The 21,545-nt window shown below is 44.7% G+C and overlaps 1 protein-coding gene across 1 annotated transcript; it reads right to left on the reverse strand.

The window, feature by feature from the left end:
* Window positions 1–6,103: 6,103 nt before the first annotated feature.
* On the reverse strand, window positions 6,104–20,148 carry TMEM272 (transmembrane protein 272). Its single transcript, XM_032442111.2, has 5 exons — window positions 19,605–20,148; window positions 17,047–17,126; window positions 13,817–13,876; window positions 8,897–8,979; window positions 6,104–7,681 (listed from the first exon to the last, which is right to left on the reverse strand). Exons 2-5 carry the CDS (start codon window positions 17,102–17,104, stop codon window positions 7,319–7,321), a joined length of 564 nt encoding a protein of 187 aa, XP_032298002.1. The 5' UTR covers window positions 17,105–17,126; window positions 19,605–20,148; the 3' UTR covers window positions 6,104–7,318.
* Window positions 20,149–21,545: the final 1,397 nt, after the last annotated feature.

Here is a 21,545-nt window from a genome sequence, read left to right on the forward strand (position 1 = left end):
TAACCAAGACTGGCAACAGGTGGCCTTCAGACTGATAAAGGGCATGGCATTATTGTGTTAGCGGAGAAAGATTTTCTTCTTCTCTGGATTGATTGTGGAAGTTTAAGCCTTTAACTCAGTCAACTTTGTGATGTAATGTCGTAGTGGTGACATCACATCTCATCACCAGTAGTGATGTAATCCAGGAAACTGCCCTCTTCAGTCTCATATTGGTTCAGTAGGTCCTGATGGTTGTAATCTTACCCCCACTGCCATATGTCACACAGCAACAAAATGCAATGATGTACTGGCAAGAAGTTTCAACTTCTACTGCCATACCACCAACACTAGCCCCTGATATCATGGACCAACATAATAAATAGGAGGCATTACTTTTGGAGCAGTTTCCATCCTGTGTGAACGTAAATATGTAATTGTGAGCTATATGGAACCAGCTTTGTGATCATCACCTACAACCTGCAGTTAGCAACCAGAACTGCACAGCAACTGCTATAATGATGTTAGATAATCTTATTCGCTGTGATCCAAGCAGATGTTAGGCTTGTGTGAGCCCTGCAGGCTGTCTGACAGATTGTTCCCTCTTCTTGATTTGAATCCCTTGCCCCAATAGCCCTCTAGCTTCTGCTTTTCCCTCACAGACTGTACAAATCTGCCTGGTTTCTCTCTATGAATGCAGGTTCTGGGAAAACACACAGCAGAGTTATGTGAGCACACCTGCTGTTACAGACATCCAGCATTGCCCCAGATTTTTATGCTAGTTAGAATGTCTCACCTTGGGCTTGGTAAACCTCAGTGCTTCTCAGTATGCTGTTACCAGGGCAGTAATGTTCCACGGTTGCTTACCCTGCAGAATTCTCTGCATTCTTTACAGGAAACACAATTTCAGTTTGCAAAACATTAGCAAATCCCAAACAAAACAGAATCCCTGTGGAAGTTCCTGCGAGTGCACTAATCCAGGTTGGGCTTTATTCCCTTGTCAGTTCTCTTTCTACCCTGCATGTTTATTAAGCACAGTTAGTTTAACATAAAGCAAGAATGGATGATGGCTGAGGTAGTTATAGCCAGGAGCTGCCCTGTTTAGGTTGACTGACAGCCACACTGGAAAGGGCAGGATCAAGAAAGGCAGAAGGCTGTTGAGCTCCTGACATTCCCCTCATTTGACTACTGAAAAAGATGATTTTACCCTGCTTACTCCTTATATAACATGCTCATATTTACTGTTTCACTTGAGGATGGCAGTGCTTTAGGTATATCTACACTGTCAAATAACTCATAGCTTGTTCTCACAGCTAGATCCTCTTATTGCCCATAAAACATGGATATTTGATGATGCACAGGCTTTCTTTTGATATTAAACAGCTATGTCTGTCCAAAACAAGCTCAAGTATGGTCTGGGGGATACTTTCCTTGAAGAATAATTCATTCCCAAGCACTGTGAGTGAGACTGCACCCAGGCTGACTGCACAGCATGGCCTGGCACTGGTAATGCTGTATTCAGGTGCCTGCATCTCACAGTGTAAAATTATCCTCTGAGTTTGTTATGCAGACCATCCATGAGTGCAGAAAATTCTCAAAGCAAATAAAATATCTGGATTGTTGTGATTATGATCCCCTCAGTGTTAGGATTTCTCATGCAGGACTGAATCAAGAACTCATTGCTTTCATAAAACACAAGGGCTGGTGAAAATGAGACTCTGGCCACATGACTGACATGTAAAGAATCCTTAGATTTGACCCGTCCTTGTATCTGTGAAAGAGCAAGGAGTTTTAAAGAAGGTTTTAATTACCTCTCAACACAAAAGAAAAGTTGAAGGTACTGATTGCTCTGCAGGGCTCTGCATTTCAGCATGTTTCTTGTTTGCTTCCCAAGGGACACGCAGAGTACTCAAGAGCTGAAAAGCAATTATGTTATACAAGATGTTTAAGAGCAGCTTCAAGGCCATCTTGCCAGTCTCTTTATTTTTTACCTTTGAAAGAGAGGCTAAAATCTCTGTCTTAAGCACAACTGGCTCCTTTCCTTGCTTTTTACAGAAGATCCAGAAGGCCGTTGTTCATCCTTTCATCACAGTTGCCAAATTTCTCATTAAGCCCCATTTAGTCCATCAGAACATTGTCGCTGATTGCAGTGGGAACAGGAGCAGGATTTAAGGGCCAAAGTCTCAGCTCAACATCTGTAGTTGGAGACAGGTTTTCAAAGGAAGTGGCAACCACGTGCAAGTCAGCGGCTGTGCAAGAAACACACATTTGCCCAAGTATTTGCCTAGATGCCCACAGCTCAGGGAGCAGAGCACTTGAGAAGTTAAAAGCACCCTCTAAGTGTAAGAGCAATTAAGGGCTGTCACTGCTCTCAGGGAGAGGGCAGTTAGTGCACTTCTTTCTGCCTGGCTGGTGTAGGGGTCTGTGAGTGGTTGAAGAGGAGCATCCAGACCTGGAGATCCCAGCACCATGTCTGATGTGTTGGTTCAATTAGCAGAGTGGGAGAAGAAAAGCTTTTCATCCTGACTGCAGCCAGGAGTCAAAGTTCTGGCTGTTCTGGGAAGCAGCAGGGTATTCTATTTTTTATGTGCTCTGATAAGTTTGCCAGTTCCTGTCATCAGCAGGGTTGTTTCCAATGAAATCAGGCATTCTCTAGGTCAAGTAGCCTGTTGTGCTCAAGAAGCAATTGTGCCAGTATGTTATCATTTCTCTGCTGTTTGCACCCTATGTTCTCATCTCAGCTCAATACCAAAAAGCAGCGTTTTTCCCCCAAAGAACTGAGAATCAAATCCACATCATATGCAGGTACCTAACAGATGTGGAAATCTGGAGGATCTCATTATAAAAAAAGCTTTTGCACACATAGGCCTGCAGGCCCGTAATTTACATCTCAGGACACCTCTCAACATTGGAGCTGTTAGATTGCAGCATGGGGGAAAATATCATAGATTTCCACTTTGCTTTAGCGTTAATGGTCATACAGAAGAGTCAGTATGACTTAGGTTCAGATCTGTGGGTGACATCAGCCTCTGATATAACGGTTCATCTCAGTAAAATTGCAGAACGGTTGATTATAATTAGCACGTCTAGTAAAGCACTTCAGTTTTTAACCTCAAATCATGTATGCTTATGCACCAATGTTGGTCAGTGTCTTCCTCCGTGTATTTTTATTCAAATGAGACATTTGATAGAAATTCAGTGTTAAAAACATTTCTCAGAACTTCATACAGTTTTCTCAAAAATCTATTCTTGTAACATAAGACTGTTCTTTTCAGCAGTTTTATTGTACTTTACTTCCCTGTACTATGCAATGTAAGATTGTATTTGTCAGCCTTTTTTATTTTCCCCCTAACTATGCTTTCTAAAAATATTTTGGCTCTCCCCTTATGCCTAAGAGGCTAAACAAGCCCAGATCCCTCAACCTTTTCTCATAGGAGAGGTGCTCCAGCCCTCTGATCGTCTTTGTGGCCCTCCTCTAGACCAGTTCCAAGAACTCTGTGTCTTTCCTGTGCTGGGGGCCCCAGGCGTGGACACAGTACTCCAGATGGGGCCTCATAAGAGTTGAGTAGAGGGGGACAATCGTCTGTTGGCCACTCCTCTTCTGATGGAACCCAGGACATCATTAGCTTCCAGGCTGCAAGTGCACACTGCTGGCTCATGTTAAGTTTTTCATCAACCAGGGCTATTCTGAAGGAGTTATTCTCCCAGTCTGTATAAACACCTGGGATTGCCCTAGCCCAGGTGCAGCACCCCATACTTGACCTTGTAGAACCTCATTAAGTTCTCATGGTCCCACTTCTCCAGACTGTCCATGTCCATCTGGATGTCTTCCCTTCCTTCCAATATATCAACTGCACCGCTCAGTTTGGTGTCATCTGCAAGCTTGCTGAGGGTGTACTCAATGCCATTGTCTGTGTCATTGATGAAGATGTTGAAGAACACCAGTCCCAAGACCAGCCCCTGTGGGACATCGCTTGTAACCAGCCTCCACCCAGACGTAGAACCTTTTGGCTGCAACCAGCCAACCAGTTCCTAATCCATTGAACACTCCATCTCACAGACCACCAGTGAAGGCTGAGGCAAAGCGCTCATTGAGTACCTCAGCTTTTTCTATGCACTGGGGAAGCCAGTTCTCCATTCTCATTTATCAGAAGGGAACACACTCCTTGGCCTGTCTCCTCCTGCCTATATACCTGAAGAACTCCTCCTTGTTATTTTTCACATCCCTCACCAAGTTTAGTTCTATCTGTGCCTTGGCTTTCCTAACCTTATATCTATACATGCAGACAACGTCTCTATATTCTTCCCAGGCTACACAACCCTGCTTTCACTTCCTGTACCTTTCTCTCTTTTCCCTCAGTTTAAGCTGCAAGTCCTTGCTCAGCCAGATCTGAAACATATGAAACAGCTCTTGAACTAACCTAGAATAACCGATGCTACTTTTTTTCTTTTTAATTATTATTTTCTTCACAGTCACCTTGTTCTTTTAGAGTCTGATGTCTTGGGACCTCATAAAGTCTGAACCAATTGCCTTGTGAGAGCAATCTCCTATTTTTTATTCCCCAACAGTACAGAGTTCCTGTTTCTACTCCAGCGATGAGGTCTGTGGCATGTCTGATGTCCTTCTTCCCTACTTCTGGGTCAGCAGGTAGCACTCCAGAGCTGTCTGTGTTTGAGTTTGAAACAAAGGAATGAGACATTTATTCAGCTGTCTGCAGCCTTTAAAACAGCTCTGGGAAGCTGTTCCTCAGAGTTTCAGAATATGATGTCTATTGCCAAAGAAGGTGGAGTGGAGGGAGGAGAAATACACCGTGGGCAATAAAATGTAATAAATGTAATGTATTGCATGTCTGCTGCCATTGCATTTATGGTATGGATATGTCTGTAGTCTTCTTTGTGTGAGCAGAAGTATCTTTGTGTCTTCATATTGTTGGATTTCCAGAGTACCCACAACTAGCAAAGCATCAGGCTATCTAATCCATTGAAAGTATGGCTGTATCTTCTGTTGAAAGCTAGAAAGATAGCTTCAAGAAGGGGAGATGATCTAACTAGAATAGTTACAGGCAGATTCCTCCATTGTAGTCATTACATTTCTGGGTTCATCATAATTGGCTTAAGGGTGTATTTTGTTCAGTTTTCCCAAAGCCATTTATTTCACTGTAGAAAAAAAGGAAGGAGGGAAGGATGGAGGGAAGGAGGGAAAGAAGGGAGGAAAGAAGGAAGGGAGGAAGGGAGGAAGGGAGGAAAGAAGGAAGGGAGGAAGGGAGGAAAGGAGGGAGGGAGGGAGGGAGGGAGGGAGGGAGGGAGGGAGGGAGGGAGGGAGGGAGGGAGGGAGGGAGGGAGGGAGGGAGGGAGGGAGGGAGGGAGGAAGGAAGGAAGGAAGGAAGGAAGGAAGGAAGGAAGGAAGGAAGGAAGGAAGGAAGGAAGGAAGGAAGGAAGGAAGGAAGGAAGGAAGGAAGGAAGGAAGGAAGGAAGGAAGGAAGGAAGGAAGGAAGGAAGGAAGGAAGGAAGGAAGGAAGGAAGGAAGGAAGGAAGGAAGGAAGGAAGGAAGGAAGGAAGGAAGGAAGGAAGGAAGGAAGGAAGGAAGGAAGGAAGGAAGGAAGGAAGGAAGGAAGGAAGGAAGGAAGGAAGGAAGGAAGGAAGGAAGGAAGGAAGGAAGGAAGGAAGGAAGGAAGGAAGGAAGGAAGGAAGGAAGGAAGGAAGGAAGGAAGGAAGGAAGGAAGGAAGGAAGGAAGGAAGGAAGGAAGGAAGGAAGGAAGGAGGGAGGGAGGGAGGGAGGGAGGGAGGGAGGGAGGGAGGAATACGATGAATTTCTGAACAGGGACAACATATCTCTGACTCCTGCTGCAGAGCTGGGGAGTGCTACATACACTGATGTCTCCTCTTCTACCCTTTATCCCACCTGTTGTTAAGACTAGGTTTCTGAAACTAAATAATTCTTGAAGCTTAAATCTCTCTGGACCAAATGCACCCTTATTCTACACAATGGCTCTGAGGTAAATGTTCACAGGTGATTTCCACAGATACCCCAAGCCTGCATCTGCTTCCTGTGCCTGGGGCCATCCTCATGCTTGTGTAGAGGAGAGCCCTTCCACTTTGACCGTATTAACAAATCTGAATAAAAGAAAAAGCAGAAAGAGCAGTTTTATACCGCATTCATCAGCACATAAAAAACAACCTCCCAGGACCAGGTACAGGCTCGTTCCATTACATGTCACAAAACAATTGTCTCTGTTCATGCTGATGCTTTTAAAGCTGATATTGCTGTTGGCTTAAAAGCTGTATTTGTTACATCTATCCATTAAGTATAGATTTCCTTAAGTACAGCACCACGGTGAACAAATCAGGTGTACATTCACACCACCCTCACAGAACTGCTGCAGTAAGCACATCCACCTGAGATTCTCACATTCTTGCTCATGTCTTATTGCCTCATTCTGTATTTAAAATACCAACATAGCCTCATCCATTTCAATGTGAACTTAATCACCGTGGTTTGACAAGCATCTTGGTGAGGTACCGACAATGTAATGTTATATAAAAAGTGGAGAAATGAGTCTCCCCAGGCTGGGAACTGCTGAGTCCTGGTTAAAGAACTGGATCTGTTGCTCCGTAGCTCATCTCCTGGTGGCCTTGGCTCAGTTTGGATACATTGGATATGTGGAAAGTGTCTTAGCACCAAAGGTAGATATGGACACTTTCTAGTCTAAGTTCAGGAGAGATCTTGGGGCCATTTTCAATCTCCTCTTATACATACTCATACTGCTATCCCAGATACTTAACTGGCTGGTCTAGCAGTGGCCTGGGTAGCTTTCTGATGAGCATCTAAGTCACTGTCAAAGTCTAAAGTCAAAGTGGTCTGAATGCAGCCCTTTATCTTTTGTTGCCTCAACTCCTGCATCTTTAATGCGGGGACAGTAACATACCTCAGCAAGGCTATGGAGGTGTTCAGGTCCCAGTAAAGGGGATAACATGGCTACTTTTACAGGCAAATATGTACTATGCAGAAACAACATAAGGAACCTGGTTTTAGAGGAGTTTGTCATGTTCAAGAACTTACTAAAGAATTTAGCACTCCAAGTAGAAAATCCAGGAGTTAAAAAAGGGTTATAGAAATTAGCAAGACTGCACCCTGGCATCTGTAGCAGCAGTTTCACATTGAGTAAGCTGTATTCTAGTTTAGCTATTTCCAAATGGCACTGGAACGTGATTTACAATTTCCTCTTGCGGTTGACTGCTAACATACATTTATATAGTACAACAAAGATACACATAAGGGTGAGTTATTGCCTTTCCTTTGCACACCCTTTCCTAAACATCTGGAGCTTTATTTATGTGGCATTTAATCTTCCTCTGAAGAGTATCTTTGCCTGGAAAAAAAATATATGCAACAGCTACAAAAGATGAGGAGGAAGAGAACAGTGTGGCTAATAACGAGAACACCAACAGCAAAAATGTACAGGGTTTTGTCACAGTAATCCTGAGGCTGGTGGAAAGGTGGGATGAAATTTGGCAGGTACACTGAAAACACCCAGTAGTTTCCAAGAATGAACCAGAGGAAGAGGAAGAGGCTGAGGGTTAGATGAATGTAGTACTTGTGGGCGTTCTGCCTCCATGGGTATTCGTCGTCATCATCGTCATCGATCACAACAGACTTGGAAAGCAGTTGTCTCATCCTGGTTGAGTCGTACAGCAGCAGAGTCACCTGGAGCAATTTGGGGAGAAAAGGGAATGAGTAAATTGGCTGTGGAAAGTCTGAGCATCTCCTGAGCACTGCCAGCCTTTGGACCGAACTGAAATCAAGTGTGAGAAAATGAGGTCAGAGGAATCTGAGGAGCCAAAAATGAGATAGATCCTTGCTGAGATTTTTTAGGCCAGATGTTGGAAATATAACTTGCCAGTGGCAGGTTAGAAAAGCATGGAAACAGATTATGTGGGGAAATGGCAGCAGTTTCCACCTTGGAGATTTTTAAGAACAAATTAGAGTAACTGCTAAATGAACTGAGGAATGTAGTTCCTGTCTAGTAGTGAGTGGATTTGTCTCCCCTCTTTGCTTTCCATTACCATGTAGGTGAATCAACTGAGAACAGGATTCTCTTGCTCTACCTTGTAGAACTATTCCACTGTGTATTGACTAAATACTTGCTGGAAAAGCCAGCTGTTCTCCTGGCCCAGTTGTTAGCAAAGGTTATGAGAAACAGAGATTGAGGTCCAGCACAAACACAGGCCAAAAAATGCTGTTTCCATTGGATATCATACATCAGCACTGAGAACTTGGAACCAGTTAGCTTGTTCAAACCAGTAAAGCATGTTCTTCTCAGGTGAGCATTTATTTTAGGCAGGCTCATGACACATGGGAGAGGAAAAACTACCTGTCCAGTGGGTCTTAGGTTTCCATACAGGGGCCTGTTTGTTGACTTCAAGCACCATGACACTCGTCAGCTTTGAGATGATCAGCAACAGCAAAGAAATAGTCAGCATTTTTGATGCATGCTTCCATTCATTAGCCTGAGAACCTTTCAGATCTGATCTTTTCTAAAGCATTGTTAAATTGACTTTGAATATACAGATAAGTCCAAAGTTGTGATCAAATGTCTAAACATTTGCCAGGAGAACTCATAGCATTCACATAGCAAGATTAAGTCCAACCATGTTATGCAGTCTCTTCTACCAGTAGGTTTGATAGCACATACGCTGTAAGAGAAAGTCATACCACAGCGTGTGGGACAATGCTGAAGGAAACTCGTTAGCATTTCACTTGGCTGGTGGGTGCCTTAAGTGTTGGAACAAGTACAGTTCAATCCAGATAGCTGTCTCCTATACTGCGTGCACATAGCTGGCTGGTACCATCATTTTGCCTTAACTAGCAAGTCAAATTCTAGTCACACCAAATAATTTTCACACATAGAATGCACATTACCTTTAAGCTGCCAATCACGCCACCCACCAACAGATATAATGGAATTAGTGGCTGAACTGGGCAATCTTCCAAAAACTTCATTCCTGAACAGCAAAAAATGAATATCATGTTTGTTATCTCGAATGATCAAACAGTGCAGCAAGGTGTACGGTGGAGACTAAAATCCTGCACTGAAGTACAGTACACATATTAGACTCAAGATGTGCACCCAGCATCTGTTGAAGTGGAAGCTGAATTAAGTGGGGTTTGCATCTCCCACTGCAGGATTGAGGGATGTAAGCAAACAAAGGGCAGGAGGAGAGCAAATGCAACGACTCCGGCTTCCAGTTTGAACATCTGATAAATAAACAATTGACTGAGCTGGTCAGGGAGTTTTCATCAGAAGTAGAAAAAAAGCATTGAAAATCAGTACCATTTGTAAAAAAACAAAAGATCTGATAACCTACTCCCAAACCCCTCCTATTAGCACCATGTTTGTGGCATGTTTCTGAGTTGGACACCTTGAAGCTTGCGCACCAGTGCTTGTGGGAGCTCCTGGAACCATTGCAGTTTCCCAGGCAGCTCATAGGGAATGAGGGATGCTCAAATTTCTAGGCTGTTTGGTTGCTGGAGGATAAAAAGCACTGGTTGTTATGGAGCTGGGGAACCTGGCAACCCTGGCATCTACTGCTAGAATGAGAAAGCTGAGTAAGTTTTAGGGAAGGGAATGTATGGTGCTACAAGGCTGATGCTGGCATTAGACACCAAAGCTTATGATACAGGTCTGTGGCAGTGAGAATCATCTGTCCAAATTTAGATGTCTGCAATGCAGGCATCTATATCTGAACTAGTTTCCTAGACTCTCTTTATAGTCAATAGGGAGAAATAGACCCTTCTAAAATTCAATTCATCTCATCCTAAGATAGGCATTTAAAATAGGTCAGATGAATTGTGCCCTGAAAGTGCTTCTTTCTCTCTATAACTATACAAGGAATCTAGACAGCCAGCTGTAAGTACCTAAAGTTAGCTGAGCTGAATCATTTGCCCAAGTCTCCTACTCACTGCTGCCTTTAAATAGGTTTAAATTCTTCATTACTCTATAATTTTATTGTCATTGATCCCATATTTCAAGACTTCTACTGATCAGTTGCAGAGGCCAGAAAGGATTTTCTGTTTTCTTCTTGCTGTAAAACTCATTTTCTAGGTTGTTTTCTTACTTTTCTCTTAACAATTGGTTCTCATCTCGATGCAGGATACTTAAAGCAGTGTGCTGGCCTTAGTGCTAAACATCTCTTAGGTGGAACATTTCATGTTACATCGAAAAGGCACTTTGGTGTCAGGAAAGAGACAGCAGTGATTTGGTGGGGAGTGGGTTTAGGATTCTTTTTTTTGTTTGTTTGGGATGGGTTTTTTTTTGCCTTCCTCTGTAGCTGCAGTCAATTTGCCCACCAAATCCACTGCTATGGGTGCTCTAGAACATCGCCAGTGTACTAAACCTCTCCTGTACTTCTTGCATGACATAATACAAATATCCTGGATTGTGGCTGCTTTGCTATGGATCTTACATTAGTCATAATACACAGTGACCTGCAATGGAGTGGTATATGTATTATTCCAGACTAAATATTTACTGCTAAGCCTCTTGTATTTGAAAAGGGCTGGACTTGGATGGGCGTGGACTCTCTTCCTTTCTGTCTGCTGTTTCTAAGGCTGCAATTTTTTGTCCATTTTGCCACTAACGCTGAAACCTATTCAGACTTCCAGCTTTAAGAAGGTGGGCAGCAGGGAAATCACTGAGAATTCTATCATTTTCAGAAAGCAGCTGCCCATGTTTCCAGAGTCCTTAGCTGTATAATAGCCTGTTCCAAAAGCAGCTGGCCAGGGATCTTAGGGAATATATTTCCATGTAGGAACCCAGACAATTGCAGTTTCCAATGCACTATTGAGATTTTGTTTGAGGGGGAAAAAGTAGACAAGAAAACATGCCAGTTTTGGGGTGTTTTCTTTTGTTGTTTTTCTGTTCAGAAACACCAAGACCAGCAGGAGAGCATCAGTGCTGCCTTTCCATGAGCACCAGCTTGGCTCCTCTTTGGCTCTTGGTGATGGGGTAGATGGACCACAGAGCTGCTGTGAATCCAGTGCTCCCAGTAACCTGTCCTGGCACACAGCATTGTCCTCACTGTAACTACTCCGCTCTTCTCAGGCAGCTGAAAATGGCTGAAATACACCTTATAACAAAGGGCTTGTAAAAATATCTATACTGTGATTTACAGTGCTACCAAGATTTTACAATATGCACTTTAGTGTGCAGTTGTTATCAGGGCTACTAGTTATTCACCTGTGTGCTTTAACTTATACTGTTGTAATTTCCTTGTTAACATCTGAAAACATCTCACAGTTTCCCTCTGAGGAAAGCAAGAGCCAAAAGGACTGGAGGTGCACCAGCACGATCTCTGTAATCATGAAAATAGATTGCTATCAAAAAACCAGAGGCTTTTGCTAGGATAATAAATACCTGTATTTTCCTTGACGTGTAATTTCCCTAAAAATACCTTTGAAGATACACGGCTGTGGAATACCAATATTGTCTGACAACACAACGTTACAGTGACATTAGCTCTTCACTTTGGTGAGCTGTGGAAAAAGAAGGGCTCTGTGTATGGTGGGGGAGATGACCAGGCTAATGTCTTACCATACACTTTCCATTTCTCACTGATCTTAAAGGTATTAGAATCCTAGAATCATAGAATTACCCAGGTTGGAAAAGACCTTGAAGATCATCAAGTCCAACCGCAGCCTAACCAGTACCCTAACTCTAACAACCCTACACTAAATCATATCCCTGAGCACAACATCCAAACGGCTCTTAAACACATCCAGGGATGGCGATTCAACCACCTTCCTGGGGAGCCTATTCCAGTACCTAACTACCCTTTCCGTAAAGAAGTTCTTCCTAATATCCAACCTAAACTTGCCCTGGCACAACTTGAGGCCATATTATTATAAAATATTCCTAAGAAACAGCATTTAAAAGCAGTCAAATTCCAACGCGGATCCATTTCCAGAAGGTTTGCTGTCAGCGTGCACACAAGCTGTACCACACTTGAAATTATACCTTCTCACCCCTACTCCACAGCTCAGGCATATTCAGCCTAGGGAAAAGCTAAAGCCAAAATCCTCTTATGGGATGAATAGCAATTTTAAGTCATGGATAAGCATAGGAGCCTAAGTGTTGAGATGGAATAGTCAAGGCCATCTCTGAAGTTCCTAATTGCTCTTTAATCCCTAATTAGAGCTCCCTAATTCCTAATTAGGACTCCCTAATCAGCATCCTATCACAGCCATCTCTGGTATTCAGAAGACCCCAGATAAAGGCAGCTGTTCTGGCTTTTAGCTGAACACATTTTTTTTCACATTTCTGGACAAAAATAGATGCCTGCAGTTGGGCTGGTTGTCCAGAGTCCCTCAAAAGTAATCTCATCCTACTGTAGACATCTAAAGGTGGCCATGGGAATTTCACTGTCAGAAATGCCCATTCCCCTTAATTGACAGCAAGGGCAAAACAGAACAGCGAGCTTGGCTACAGCTGTGTACAGTCCAGACTGAGTTGTGATTTATCCTGCCCACAACGCCTGCATATAGAGCTCATTTGTACCATCACTCTTTAATTATAAGGCAGAAGGTGAACAGCTTCTCAAGGACACCAAGATGCAACGATTGTTAAAGCTTCTGGGCACAGGACTTAATATTTAGTGTCTGGATGCTCTGGAAAAAGACTTTCAGAATCAAATACACGACATCTGATAAAGTTGAGAACTACATCTAGAAAAGAAAACCTAAATGTAAATAAAAAACAAGAGATGTCTGATAGGGAAACGCTCTGCTAGAAACCATCTGGACTTGCAATGCACCATAAACTAAACGAGAGCCCATGAGTTGGTACAGAGAACCTTTCCTTCTGAGGTGCATTTACAGGAATCCTGCATGTTAAACAGAGGAGCTAATTATTCTGTGCTTCTCATTCCTCTGTCACCAATATATCTTGGTGTGTAGGACAGACTACAGTCTATTTCATTTGCCATAGAGAAGACTTAGGTTTGATGTGGGGAAAATTCTTTTGTCTGAGAGAGCAATAAGATGCTGAAATAGGCTCCTAGGGATGTTGATCCTTAATTCTACTTGCAAAGCCAGCCTTCGGGTGGTTATAAAAAGACAGATGAGCCAAAGAAACAGGTCGCACTTTCCAAAAGGTGGAGAAATAGCAGACTAGACAGTCTTGTCTTCCCTTCAGTCCTGTGCTTCCAGGGTTTTTGCAGTGCATTTAATATAGAGGAAGCCTGATTAATGAAATCTTCTCATGTGTCGGATGCTGAGCTTCCACCCACAGACAGAGCTGAAACACCCACAGACCTCTGCCAGTTGCTGGTAACCTAAGCAGCAATTGAGCTGAAGCAAAGTGAATTAAAATAGATCTGAGACACAGAACACATCAGCAGCTTCATGGTGAAAAGAAGCCACAGAGTGGTTTGGGTTGGAAGGGACCTTTAGAGGTCATCTGGACCAGCCCAACAATGGAAAATGTTCAGACGCCCTCCAGATAAGCAACGCACTGCCAGAAAATCCAGAGTTATGGTGGGATATAAAGAAATCCAGCCCCTGTCAGATTAAAAGGATGTGTCAGTAAGGTCTCCAAACGTCCTGACTCCTGTCCCATGCTAAAGTGACCCACGCTGGAGGTGTATTTAAGACAAGTACTTTCTGAATTCAAGAACTGCTTACTCCCTTCCATACAGTGTGGGCTGCCTGAAGCTTAATTATCAGTGCACAAGTCTAATGGCTGGAAACTTCAAGGCTTCCAAGTCCTTTCTCCCAAAGGATGCATTAACCTGCCAGGCAGTGTCAGGAATTCAAATGACAAACGTGCTTCAGTAGACAACTTACCTGTAAAAGTCATGGACAGCGGTAAGGCAAGGAAAGCAAGGAGCCCAAATATAAAGCATGCTGTGAATGGGGAAAAAAAATAATGATCAAAAAGAGAAAATAAAGACAGTGTTATTGGAGTTTAGAAGTTCCATCCAGTGTTTTGTAGTGTACATGATGCAGGGGGAATATCACATTGTGCAGCATCTGAGACGATGGGACCAGGAATTGGCCTGTTGCTCTTCCAGAGTCCAAGCCTCCATTTTTTAATTAATACATTTTAGCTCTTACATAAAACAATGAGAGACACAAAGTACTTTTGCTGCTACTACTTTTAAATGTCTGATTGCAAAGGCTTGCTTAGCCTGCACCAGCTACAAGCACTGCCAGGTTACTGTGTGATAACACGCAGATCGCATGAGCTAATCCATGGCAACTGATGAGCCGTGTCTGTTTGCAAAGCAAATAGCAGCTGTAATGCCATTACACTTGGTTTTCCCTGATAGCTAAATAAGTGATCTTTATTACAGAAGCAAAGAGTTCAGGGCTAGTCTTGCTCCCTGACCCAGCTCAGCACATGGACACAGAGGCAGGGAGCAGCTGGTCACTGGAAGGGATAAGCTCCGGCTCCATGGAGGGATGCTCTAGGGGTGTGCATCAACCCTTCCCTTGGATGAGAGGGTCTGAGGTGCTTAGTAACACCTCAAACAGCTGCTGTTGTTTCTGAGCCCCGTTACTTTCCAAGCACAGTCTGATGCTACTGAGGGTGAGTGTCTACCTTTGCAGAAAACCAGAAATAATAGCGTCAATAATGATGTGAGCAGCCTGTATTCTGCAAGGGCTGCCACCTCTGTGCCTCATCATGAGCACTCTGCAATATTAAAGTGAGATGCTGCTCCAGAAAATGAGGGGGAAGCAATAATGAGGAAATTCTGCAGTGAGCATCCCTGCAGAACATTTCTTGATCTGCAAGTAGCTGCTCGAGGAAGCAAATTGTGTGGTAGGCATAGACTGTGGAAGTAGGCATGAGTTCAGAGTGGAGTCACCAACCTACGGGAGGTATCACCTACTCCTGTTCCTGCAGGAGCAACTCGGAGGTGGCACCATGCCATTCCTTCACCAGGCAGCGCATGGCGAGGTGGGGAGGGATGCTGTGATGAGCCCTGAGAGGCTCAGCAAGGCCCACATTTATGGGGCTATGTGTCTGGTACACAGGTGTTTTGTATGTGTCTAGCATCTCTACCCAGAAGCTTGATTTTGGAGGAGAGAAATGGGAAGTAGGGACAACTTGCAGATCAAGAGATAATGCTTCATTAATTCTCCTCCCACAGCAGTCGCTGGGAATGTATTTACTCATTATCTCCCCATTCAGCCTCAGCCTCTTAGGTCTGGAATTGGAGGGGCAGATGCATCGTCTGGGAAGGCTTCCAGCCGTGTTCAGCAAAGTGAGACTCTCAACAATTGACTGCACAACTGGCAGAGCTAAAGACCGTTCTCCCCAATACGTTGTGTATGGGGGGGGTGTTCAGAGAGATGCTCCTCAGACAGAATACACACGCTCTGCCTGCATCTGCCTGGACTGTGCTGCCCCAGTCTGGTCTGAAGACAAATTGCTCAATAAAGTGCAATTTGCCGCAAGGAGGCAAGGCGGTTCTGCAGACAGAGCTGCTGTCCATGCAGTTTCCCACATGTGACTGGCAATAGCTTTAAGTCAGCAGAATCATTGCACCAACCTGTCAGAGGAGCCCCAGGACCTAGGCCTAGAAAAAGAGGCAAGATAAGACTGGCATTGTCTAAAACCACAGCTGAGCGAGGTAAATGAGCCCAGGCATGGTTCAGAGGGACATCAGAATAGCACCTGCTCTAAGGAGCTGCTGTCAGGGCATCAGGCAGCACCGCCACTGCTGGGTCAGCCATTTTGTGTTCAGCATGAGCAAGGCCCCGCTTTGGGAGGCAACCGTGAGCAACCCAAATGTGCAGGCACGGCAGAGAAAGAGGAGAGGGAACAGCTTTCCCACTTGCAGTGTCACAGTGTGCTATGGGCACAGTATTGAGAGGGCCTTGGAGATGTCTGCAGTCCCAGTGCAAAGCCACCACTGGGAGTGAAGAGAGTGCAATAGAGTCGAGCTTCAGACCAAACCCATCCTCAGCCTCCAGCTGTTTGCTACATGCCATTCACCACTGTCTGCTTAGAAAAGCTTGTATGACTGTGATCTGATAACCAGTAGCTGCGTACCCAAGCTATGCCAGCATCACAACACCTACAATTTAAGTTTCTGGTTGACACCAGCAATGCTGTTCTCCTCAGCAACAATTTAGAAGGAGGTGCCATTAACCTGGGAACATTCAACCCAATGGTGAGGGTGTGCACATAAAGATTATAGGCACTTCGGGGGTTAGGCAATATTGCGGAACAGCTTGCCTGAATTTTATGCCATGTCTCTAGCTACTAAATTACAGCAATGTCATGACTTCAGTGCTGAATTTGGCCCCTTGTGCTTAATTTCCAGATGCGCTTTTTAAATACAGTGTAGGCATTACATAAAGAGCCACTGATTTGCTTTGCAAGAGACTGAGAGGAGTGAATTTGCCCTTTATTTTGTGGTCAGTCGTTTAATCTTGCCCTAATGTTCTGAACTTCAATTGCTTAAAGAATGAAAACAGTGTCAATGATGCCGCACAAGTTGGGTGACTCCTCAGAGTCATTTAAGTATCAGGAAACAGTAGGAATCACAAGTTAAAGTTTGTTCTGAACTTTGAGAGCTGTTCAAGTGAAGCCAAAAGCTTTCATGTAAAAGACCCCGAGGTGATTGCCATGGGCTGACAGCTGCAGTCGGCTGTGTGGGTGAAGTATCAATTAGGCTGAGTGGTCAAGTGGATGAAGGAGTTTTCTCCTCTGTACATCTGAGTGGAATTAGAAACTGCTGCTGATTAAAAGCGAAAGCGAAAAAATGCGTGCAACTCAGAGTGAAAAGGAGATACAGGCAGTGGGAGTTTATTGGCTTTTAACCCTCTGCTCAATCTGCTCTAATCCACATAACACAGTACAGAGGAGATACTTTCAAGATGCAACTGCTCCTGGGTGCTCTATCAGCACTTAAAATCGCTTCTGAAAGGAAAAGGAAAGCAGGGAAGTAAAGGAAAATTCAGGTGGGACTTGGTGCCACCTGACTTTAACTTTATTCTGGACCTATCTCAATTAGCGGTGGGGCTGTTTAAATATAGAGAGGTTGCTCCCAGAGCTGCCTTACCATTGCTGGCAATTTTGGATATGCAGCGGTGACAAGCTTTCTCCAGGCCGGCTGGCATTGTGTAGCACCTTTTGGGCTGTCTGTGGGGATACAGAAGTGAATAGAGTTATGAAAATCATCAGCAGTGTCTTCAACTAACTAAATATCCTGGCTCAGAGTGATTCACACACTTCAATAGTCTCTCACTACCCCAGAATCCCCCCAGGTCAGCCCCAAATGCAGACAGTAGCTCTCAAAGCGTGGTGCACTCAAACACTCTGGGAGACATTTTCCTTCTCTGGCCTTCACAGCCTTTCAAGTCTGGTTTTTGGTGACATAAAACCTGCTTCTACATTGCTCCCTGCCTTGCCCATTGCTGTCTGCCACCCTCTACAAGTACAGTTTGCACAGTAAAGAAAAGGGAGAAAGAGAGGAAGAAGAGACTTTTGAGATCAGAGAGTATTCTGAAGAGGAACGTGGAATGGAAACTACAAACTTCAGGGAGCCCAGAACAAAATGCCTTTGATTAGAAAGTAGCTGGATTAGAAAGTAGGTCTTTGTAATGAAGAACTTTTATGATGTGGGGTGAGGGATGAGCAGCCAGTGAGTCATCCAAGCTGGGCATAAAACAACACAGGATGGTAAAATAGTCCAATCCAGTGCCAATGGGAGTGTTTGTGGTGTTCAGAAAGCTCTCACACACATGTGTATGTGCTCCAAGCTTCTGGGACAGCAAAGGACCAACATCAGCACCAAGTGGGTGAATAGGTGAGAAAAACAAGACTGGGGATGCTCTGAGGTGCAGAAGAAAGATTGATCAGAAAGGGACATGTGTGGTGATGCCCCAAATCAGCTTCTTTTCTTTGTAATTCTCTAAAAAGTGGTATTTTAAGCATGCCACATTCTGTTCCAAGCTGACATGAAACCATCTCCAGCACAGCTCCTCACTGTGCATGCAGAGCTCAAGCTGGCCCAAACCCTACAAGGACTGCAAGGTGGTGAAGACAAACTTGCACCAGACAGGCAACGCATGGCCATATACCTACACCATCATATGTCCAATCCCTACCAGATGTGGCTGAGCTGTGCAAGCAAAGGGACCACAAAGATGATAAAGAGCCTGGAATAGAAATGTCCAGAATCATAGAATCATAGCATTACCCAGATTGGAAAAGACCTTGAAGATCATCAAGTCCAACCGCAGCCTAACCAGAACCCTAACTCTAAAAACCCTCTGCTAAATCATATCCCTGAGCACCGCATCCAAACGGCTCTTAAACACATCCAGGGATGGTGACTCAAACACCTCCCTGGTTAGAATGACTTGCTAACAAAACTAATGCCACATTAGAAATTGATTGGACACCAAACTGTCCTGTGTGTGGATGGGAAAGCTGTATTTCTATAAGCAGAGGGTAAAATGTATTCCATCTAAATTAACTCTTACCTGAACGCTAAAGGAAAAGCAGTGGAGACGAACAGAGGGAGGACTCAGTGTATGTGAGCATGTCCCCATCTAGCGATGGAGTTCAGAAATGACCGAAAGGGAGCTCTGGGCTTGTGGTTTTAACAGGTAAGATAAAGCAAATCGCGTTGGCTATGAACAGAACGTTCACACAAGGGCATAGTGCACACAATTGCTAGGAGAGGGCATCAAGTTATTCCTCAGAACCCAGATTTGACCCCTGCAGGACTGACAAACACCTACAAAATTCTCCCAGGTAAACGCATGCTGCCCCGTTGCTCAGCCCTTCAGCATATCTGCAGAAGCTGCTGCGTGCTGCAGATGAATATCTTCCTGCGTGCCGATGCATGAGGCTGCTGGAGTGCCATTCAGCAGGCAGGTAGGGAACGGCTATGCTGATGTTGGGAACTGGCGTTGTCTGAGCTTAAATGTTGGCTGAAACTTGCAGGAAACTGCATGCAGCATGCAGACCCATGGCATGCAGACCCATGGCATACTCAGGGATATGATTTAGTGTAGGGTTTTTAGAGTTAGGGTTCTGGTTAGGCTGTGGTTGGACTTGATGATCTTCAAGGTCTTTTCCAACCTGGATAATTCTATGATTCTATGATTCTATGCAAAAGCAGTGCAGGTGACCCCCCCTAATACAGTGCCTGTCCTTGGTTTGCTGAAGAAAGCTTGTGGGAAAGTCACATGCAAAGTCACTCAGCCACAGTCAGAAAAAATTGCAAAAGACAAGAGCAGGCTTTTGGCTCAGCTCTCGTGAGCTGTTCATGGCCAGTAGTGGAGCTCAGTCCCTGCAGCACAGACTCTATAGTCTGGTCCTCTCTTTATTTTGAGCAGCTTTAGCTTGAACTGTTGTGCTGGTCGTTATTTTCACCCTAAATGCTTCAGTTATGTGGGTCAAAAGAAGAGCACTGTGACCCACAGCATGAGCAGACTATTCAGTCTGCTCCAACTTAGCTGTGCCTACTTAGCTGTGCCCACTCCCACTTCAGATGCCCCATGCAGCAGTGAGGAATGCAGCAGGCAGCTTTTCTCATGCTTCCTAAAGCCTCAGCTCCCACCCAATGTGCCGAAAGGTGCGGGGTCCCACTGAGAACTGATCCCTTACCTGAGAGCGCTGCAGGATCTGAAGCACTTCAACAGCACACGTGGGAGATAAGGGCTGTGAGACCACGAAATCCAGCCTTCAGCAGGAGCCCAAAGGGAGAGAGCCCGCTCTGGGATGATGCTTTTATTCCTCCCAGTCTCTCATTCACACACCTCTTGCCAGCGTGAAGGAGGTGGGATGCAGGATGAAGGGTGAGGGATGTGGGATGCAGGAGCACAGGCGTCACAGCTGAACCCCCCCTTGTTTCCCACTCTCACAACAGCCACAGCCCACTCGGGCAGCTCCACCACGCAGCAGGGGGAAACAAAGGGCCCAGCTCAGCTATGCCTCTGCCAGAGGGGAAACAGTGATCCCTTCACTAAAGCTCTTATTAAAATAAATATATTTGTATATCCTAAAATCAGTAGTGAATATGAAGCACTCAGTCCATTCTTCGTGCAGTTTCCCCCCTTCCTACGAATGCAATTGATGGAGCTGTTTTGCACATCCTAAGTGCTGGCTCGCTGCTATTTCTCTCATGGTAGAGGTCTATTTGTGAGTTCTTGCCTTCTGTCAGCAGGTGACAGTTTGCTACCTCCAGCTTCTGTGTGCGTGGCACTGCTTTATGGAAAGCACTTGTTCTGTGCAAGAGGAAAGTGGATTTCATGCACAGAACTTCTCCAGGATAAGTGACAGCACAGCTCACTGCAAATATAACTCCCAGGTTAGAGCATTGCTAAAGGCCCCGCACTGAGAAAAGGGCTTCAACACTGCGGTCAGGCAAGAAAAGAAAAATGAGTGTGTTTGACAGCAGTATCTTCACCTGCCTTTGGGTCAGCAAATGTGTGGGACACATAGACACAAACACTGTGAAGAAGAGGTGTGACTTTCAGCACCAATATCATGGCACTTCCAGGAGCACTGGGTGTCATATCAAGAGGCAGCAGCAAGTCCTAGGGAAGGAACTTCATTGACCTTTAGCAGGGGCTGGTTTAGCACTTAAGCAGGGAACCCAGTCCTTCTGTAGGGTCAATGAAGAAAGAAGGAACACTCTCTTGGAAGCCTCCTGATGTTCTCCACTGGTGTTCCAAGAGGTACAGCATGAGGACACAGACGTGTGTCAGAATGATTGTATACAACCTGAGTTTTAACAGCAATTCGCAGGTTATTCATAGTAAGCCATAATGTTAGTAGCAGTTAATCAGCACTTAATCATTAGCCAGTTTATCACAGTGATTCAGTAGAATATACTGCAATCAAATACAGTGACATGGTTAAGGCCTGAGTGGCCAAACTAGAGAGCATGATATTGTATGGTCCTAATTCTTCTTTGCCATAGTGTGACAAGCACCGTGCCATGAGTTCCCATGTCCCTTAATGGTCAGCGTGCGGAGGAAAAAGAGGACACCAGGAGCTCAGTGTCCCCATGTTCCTGGATGGTCTGGGAGCTGCAGAGCTCGATGTGAGAGGACTTTGTGAAATGCTTTTTTGCCCCTTGATTCATGCAAAATCATACAGTCTCTTCTCACTCGCATCACTAAGGAGCTTTCTTTTGTGTGGCTGTCACAAGAAATTACAAAGCTGTGTGAAGCTGCTATGCTGTGCTTCTGCCTTAAAGACTGTCTTGGGGAAGTCAGCTTTATTTGCCAGTCTCCATGGCAGTTTATTGGGCCAATGCCCAAGAGACAAAGCAGAAAATGAGACAATATCAGACTGCCTGCTTCACACTTCTCCTTTCTCAGGACAATTTACCCTGATGGAATCTAGGCCTAAGAAACAGCAAATGGGAAAAGGACCAAATGTGCTGGATAACCTATAGAGAGAGTGACTTTAATAAAAGTCCAACTAGGACAAGTGCTGGCACGGCCTTGTGTTGAATTGGATTCATGAGGAAACATCTCCCACTGGTAGCTCAGGACAGGAACCAAGGCCTACGTGAGGCCTATGTGTTCTCTCTTTGTG

Source organism: Coturnix japonica, chromosome 1 (genome assembly GCF_054131305.1).
Source record: "Coturnix japonica strain WE chromosome 1, WE-NBRP24, whole genome shotgun sequence".
NCBI classification, from domain to species: domain Eukaryota; kingdom Metazoa; phylum Chordata; class Aves; order Galliformes; family Phasianidae; genus Coturnix; species Coturnix japonica.

Bases quoted from the DNA above. Each gene is read 5' to 3' on its own strand.
- TMEM272 (XM_032442111.2), bottom strand. From the start codon at position 17,104: ATGCCAGCCGGCCTGGAGAAAGCTTGTCACCGCTGCATATCCAAAATT. The intron at 13,877-17,046 runs GTAAGGCAGCTC...CCCCATTCACAG, and splicing joins ATCCAAAATTGCCAGCAATG to CATGCTTTATATTTGGGCTC. The intron at 8,980-13,816 runs GTAAGTTGTCTA...TTTGCTGTTCAG, and splicing joins GCTGTCCATGACTTTTACAG to GAATGAAGTTTTTGGAAGAT.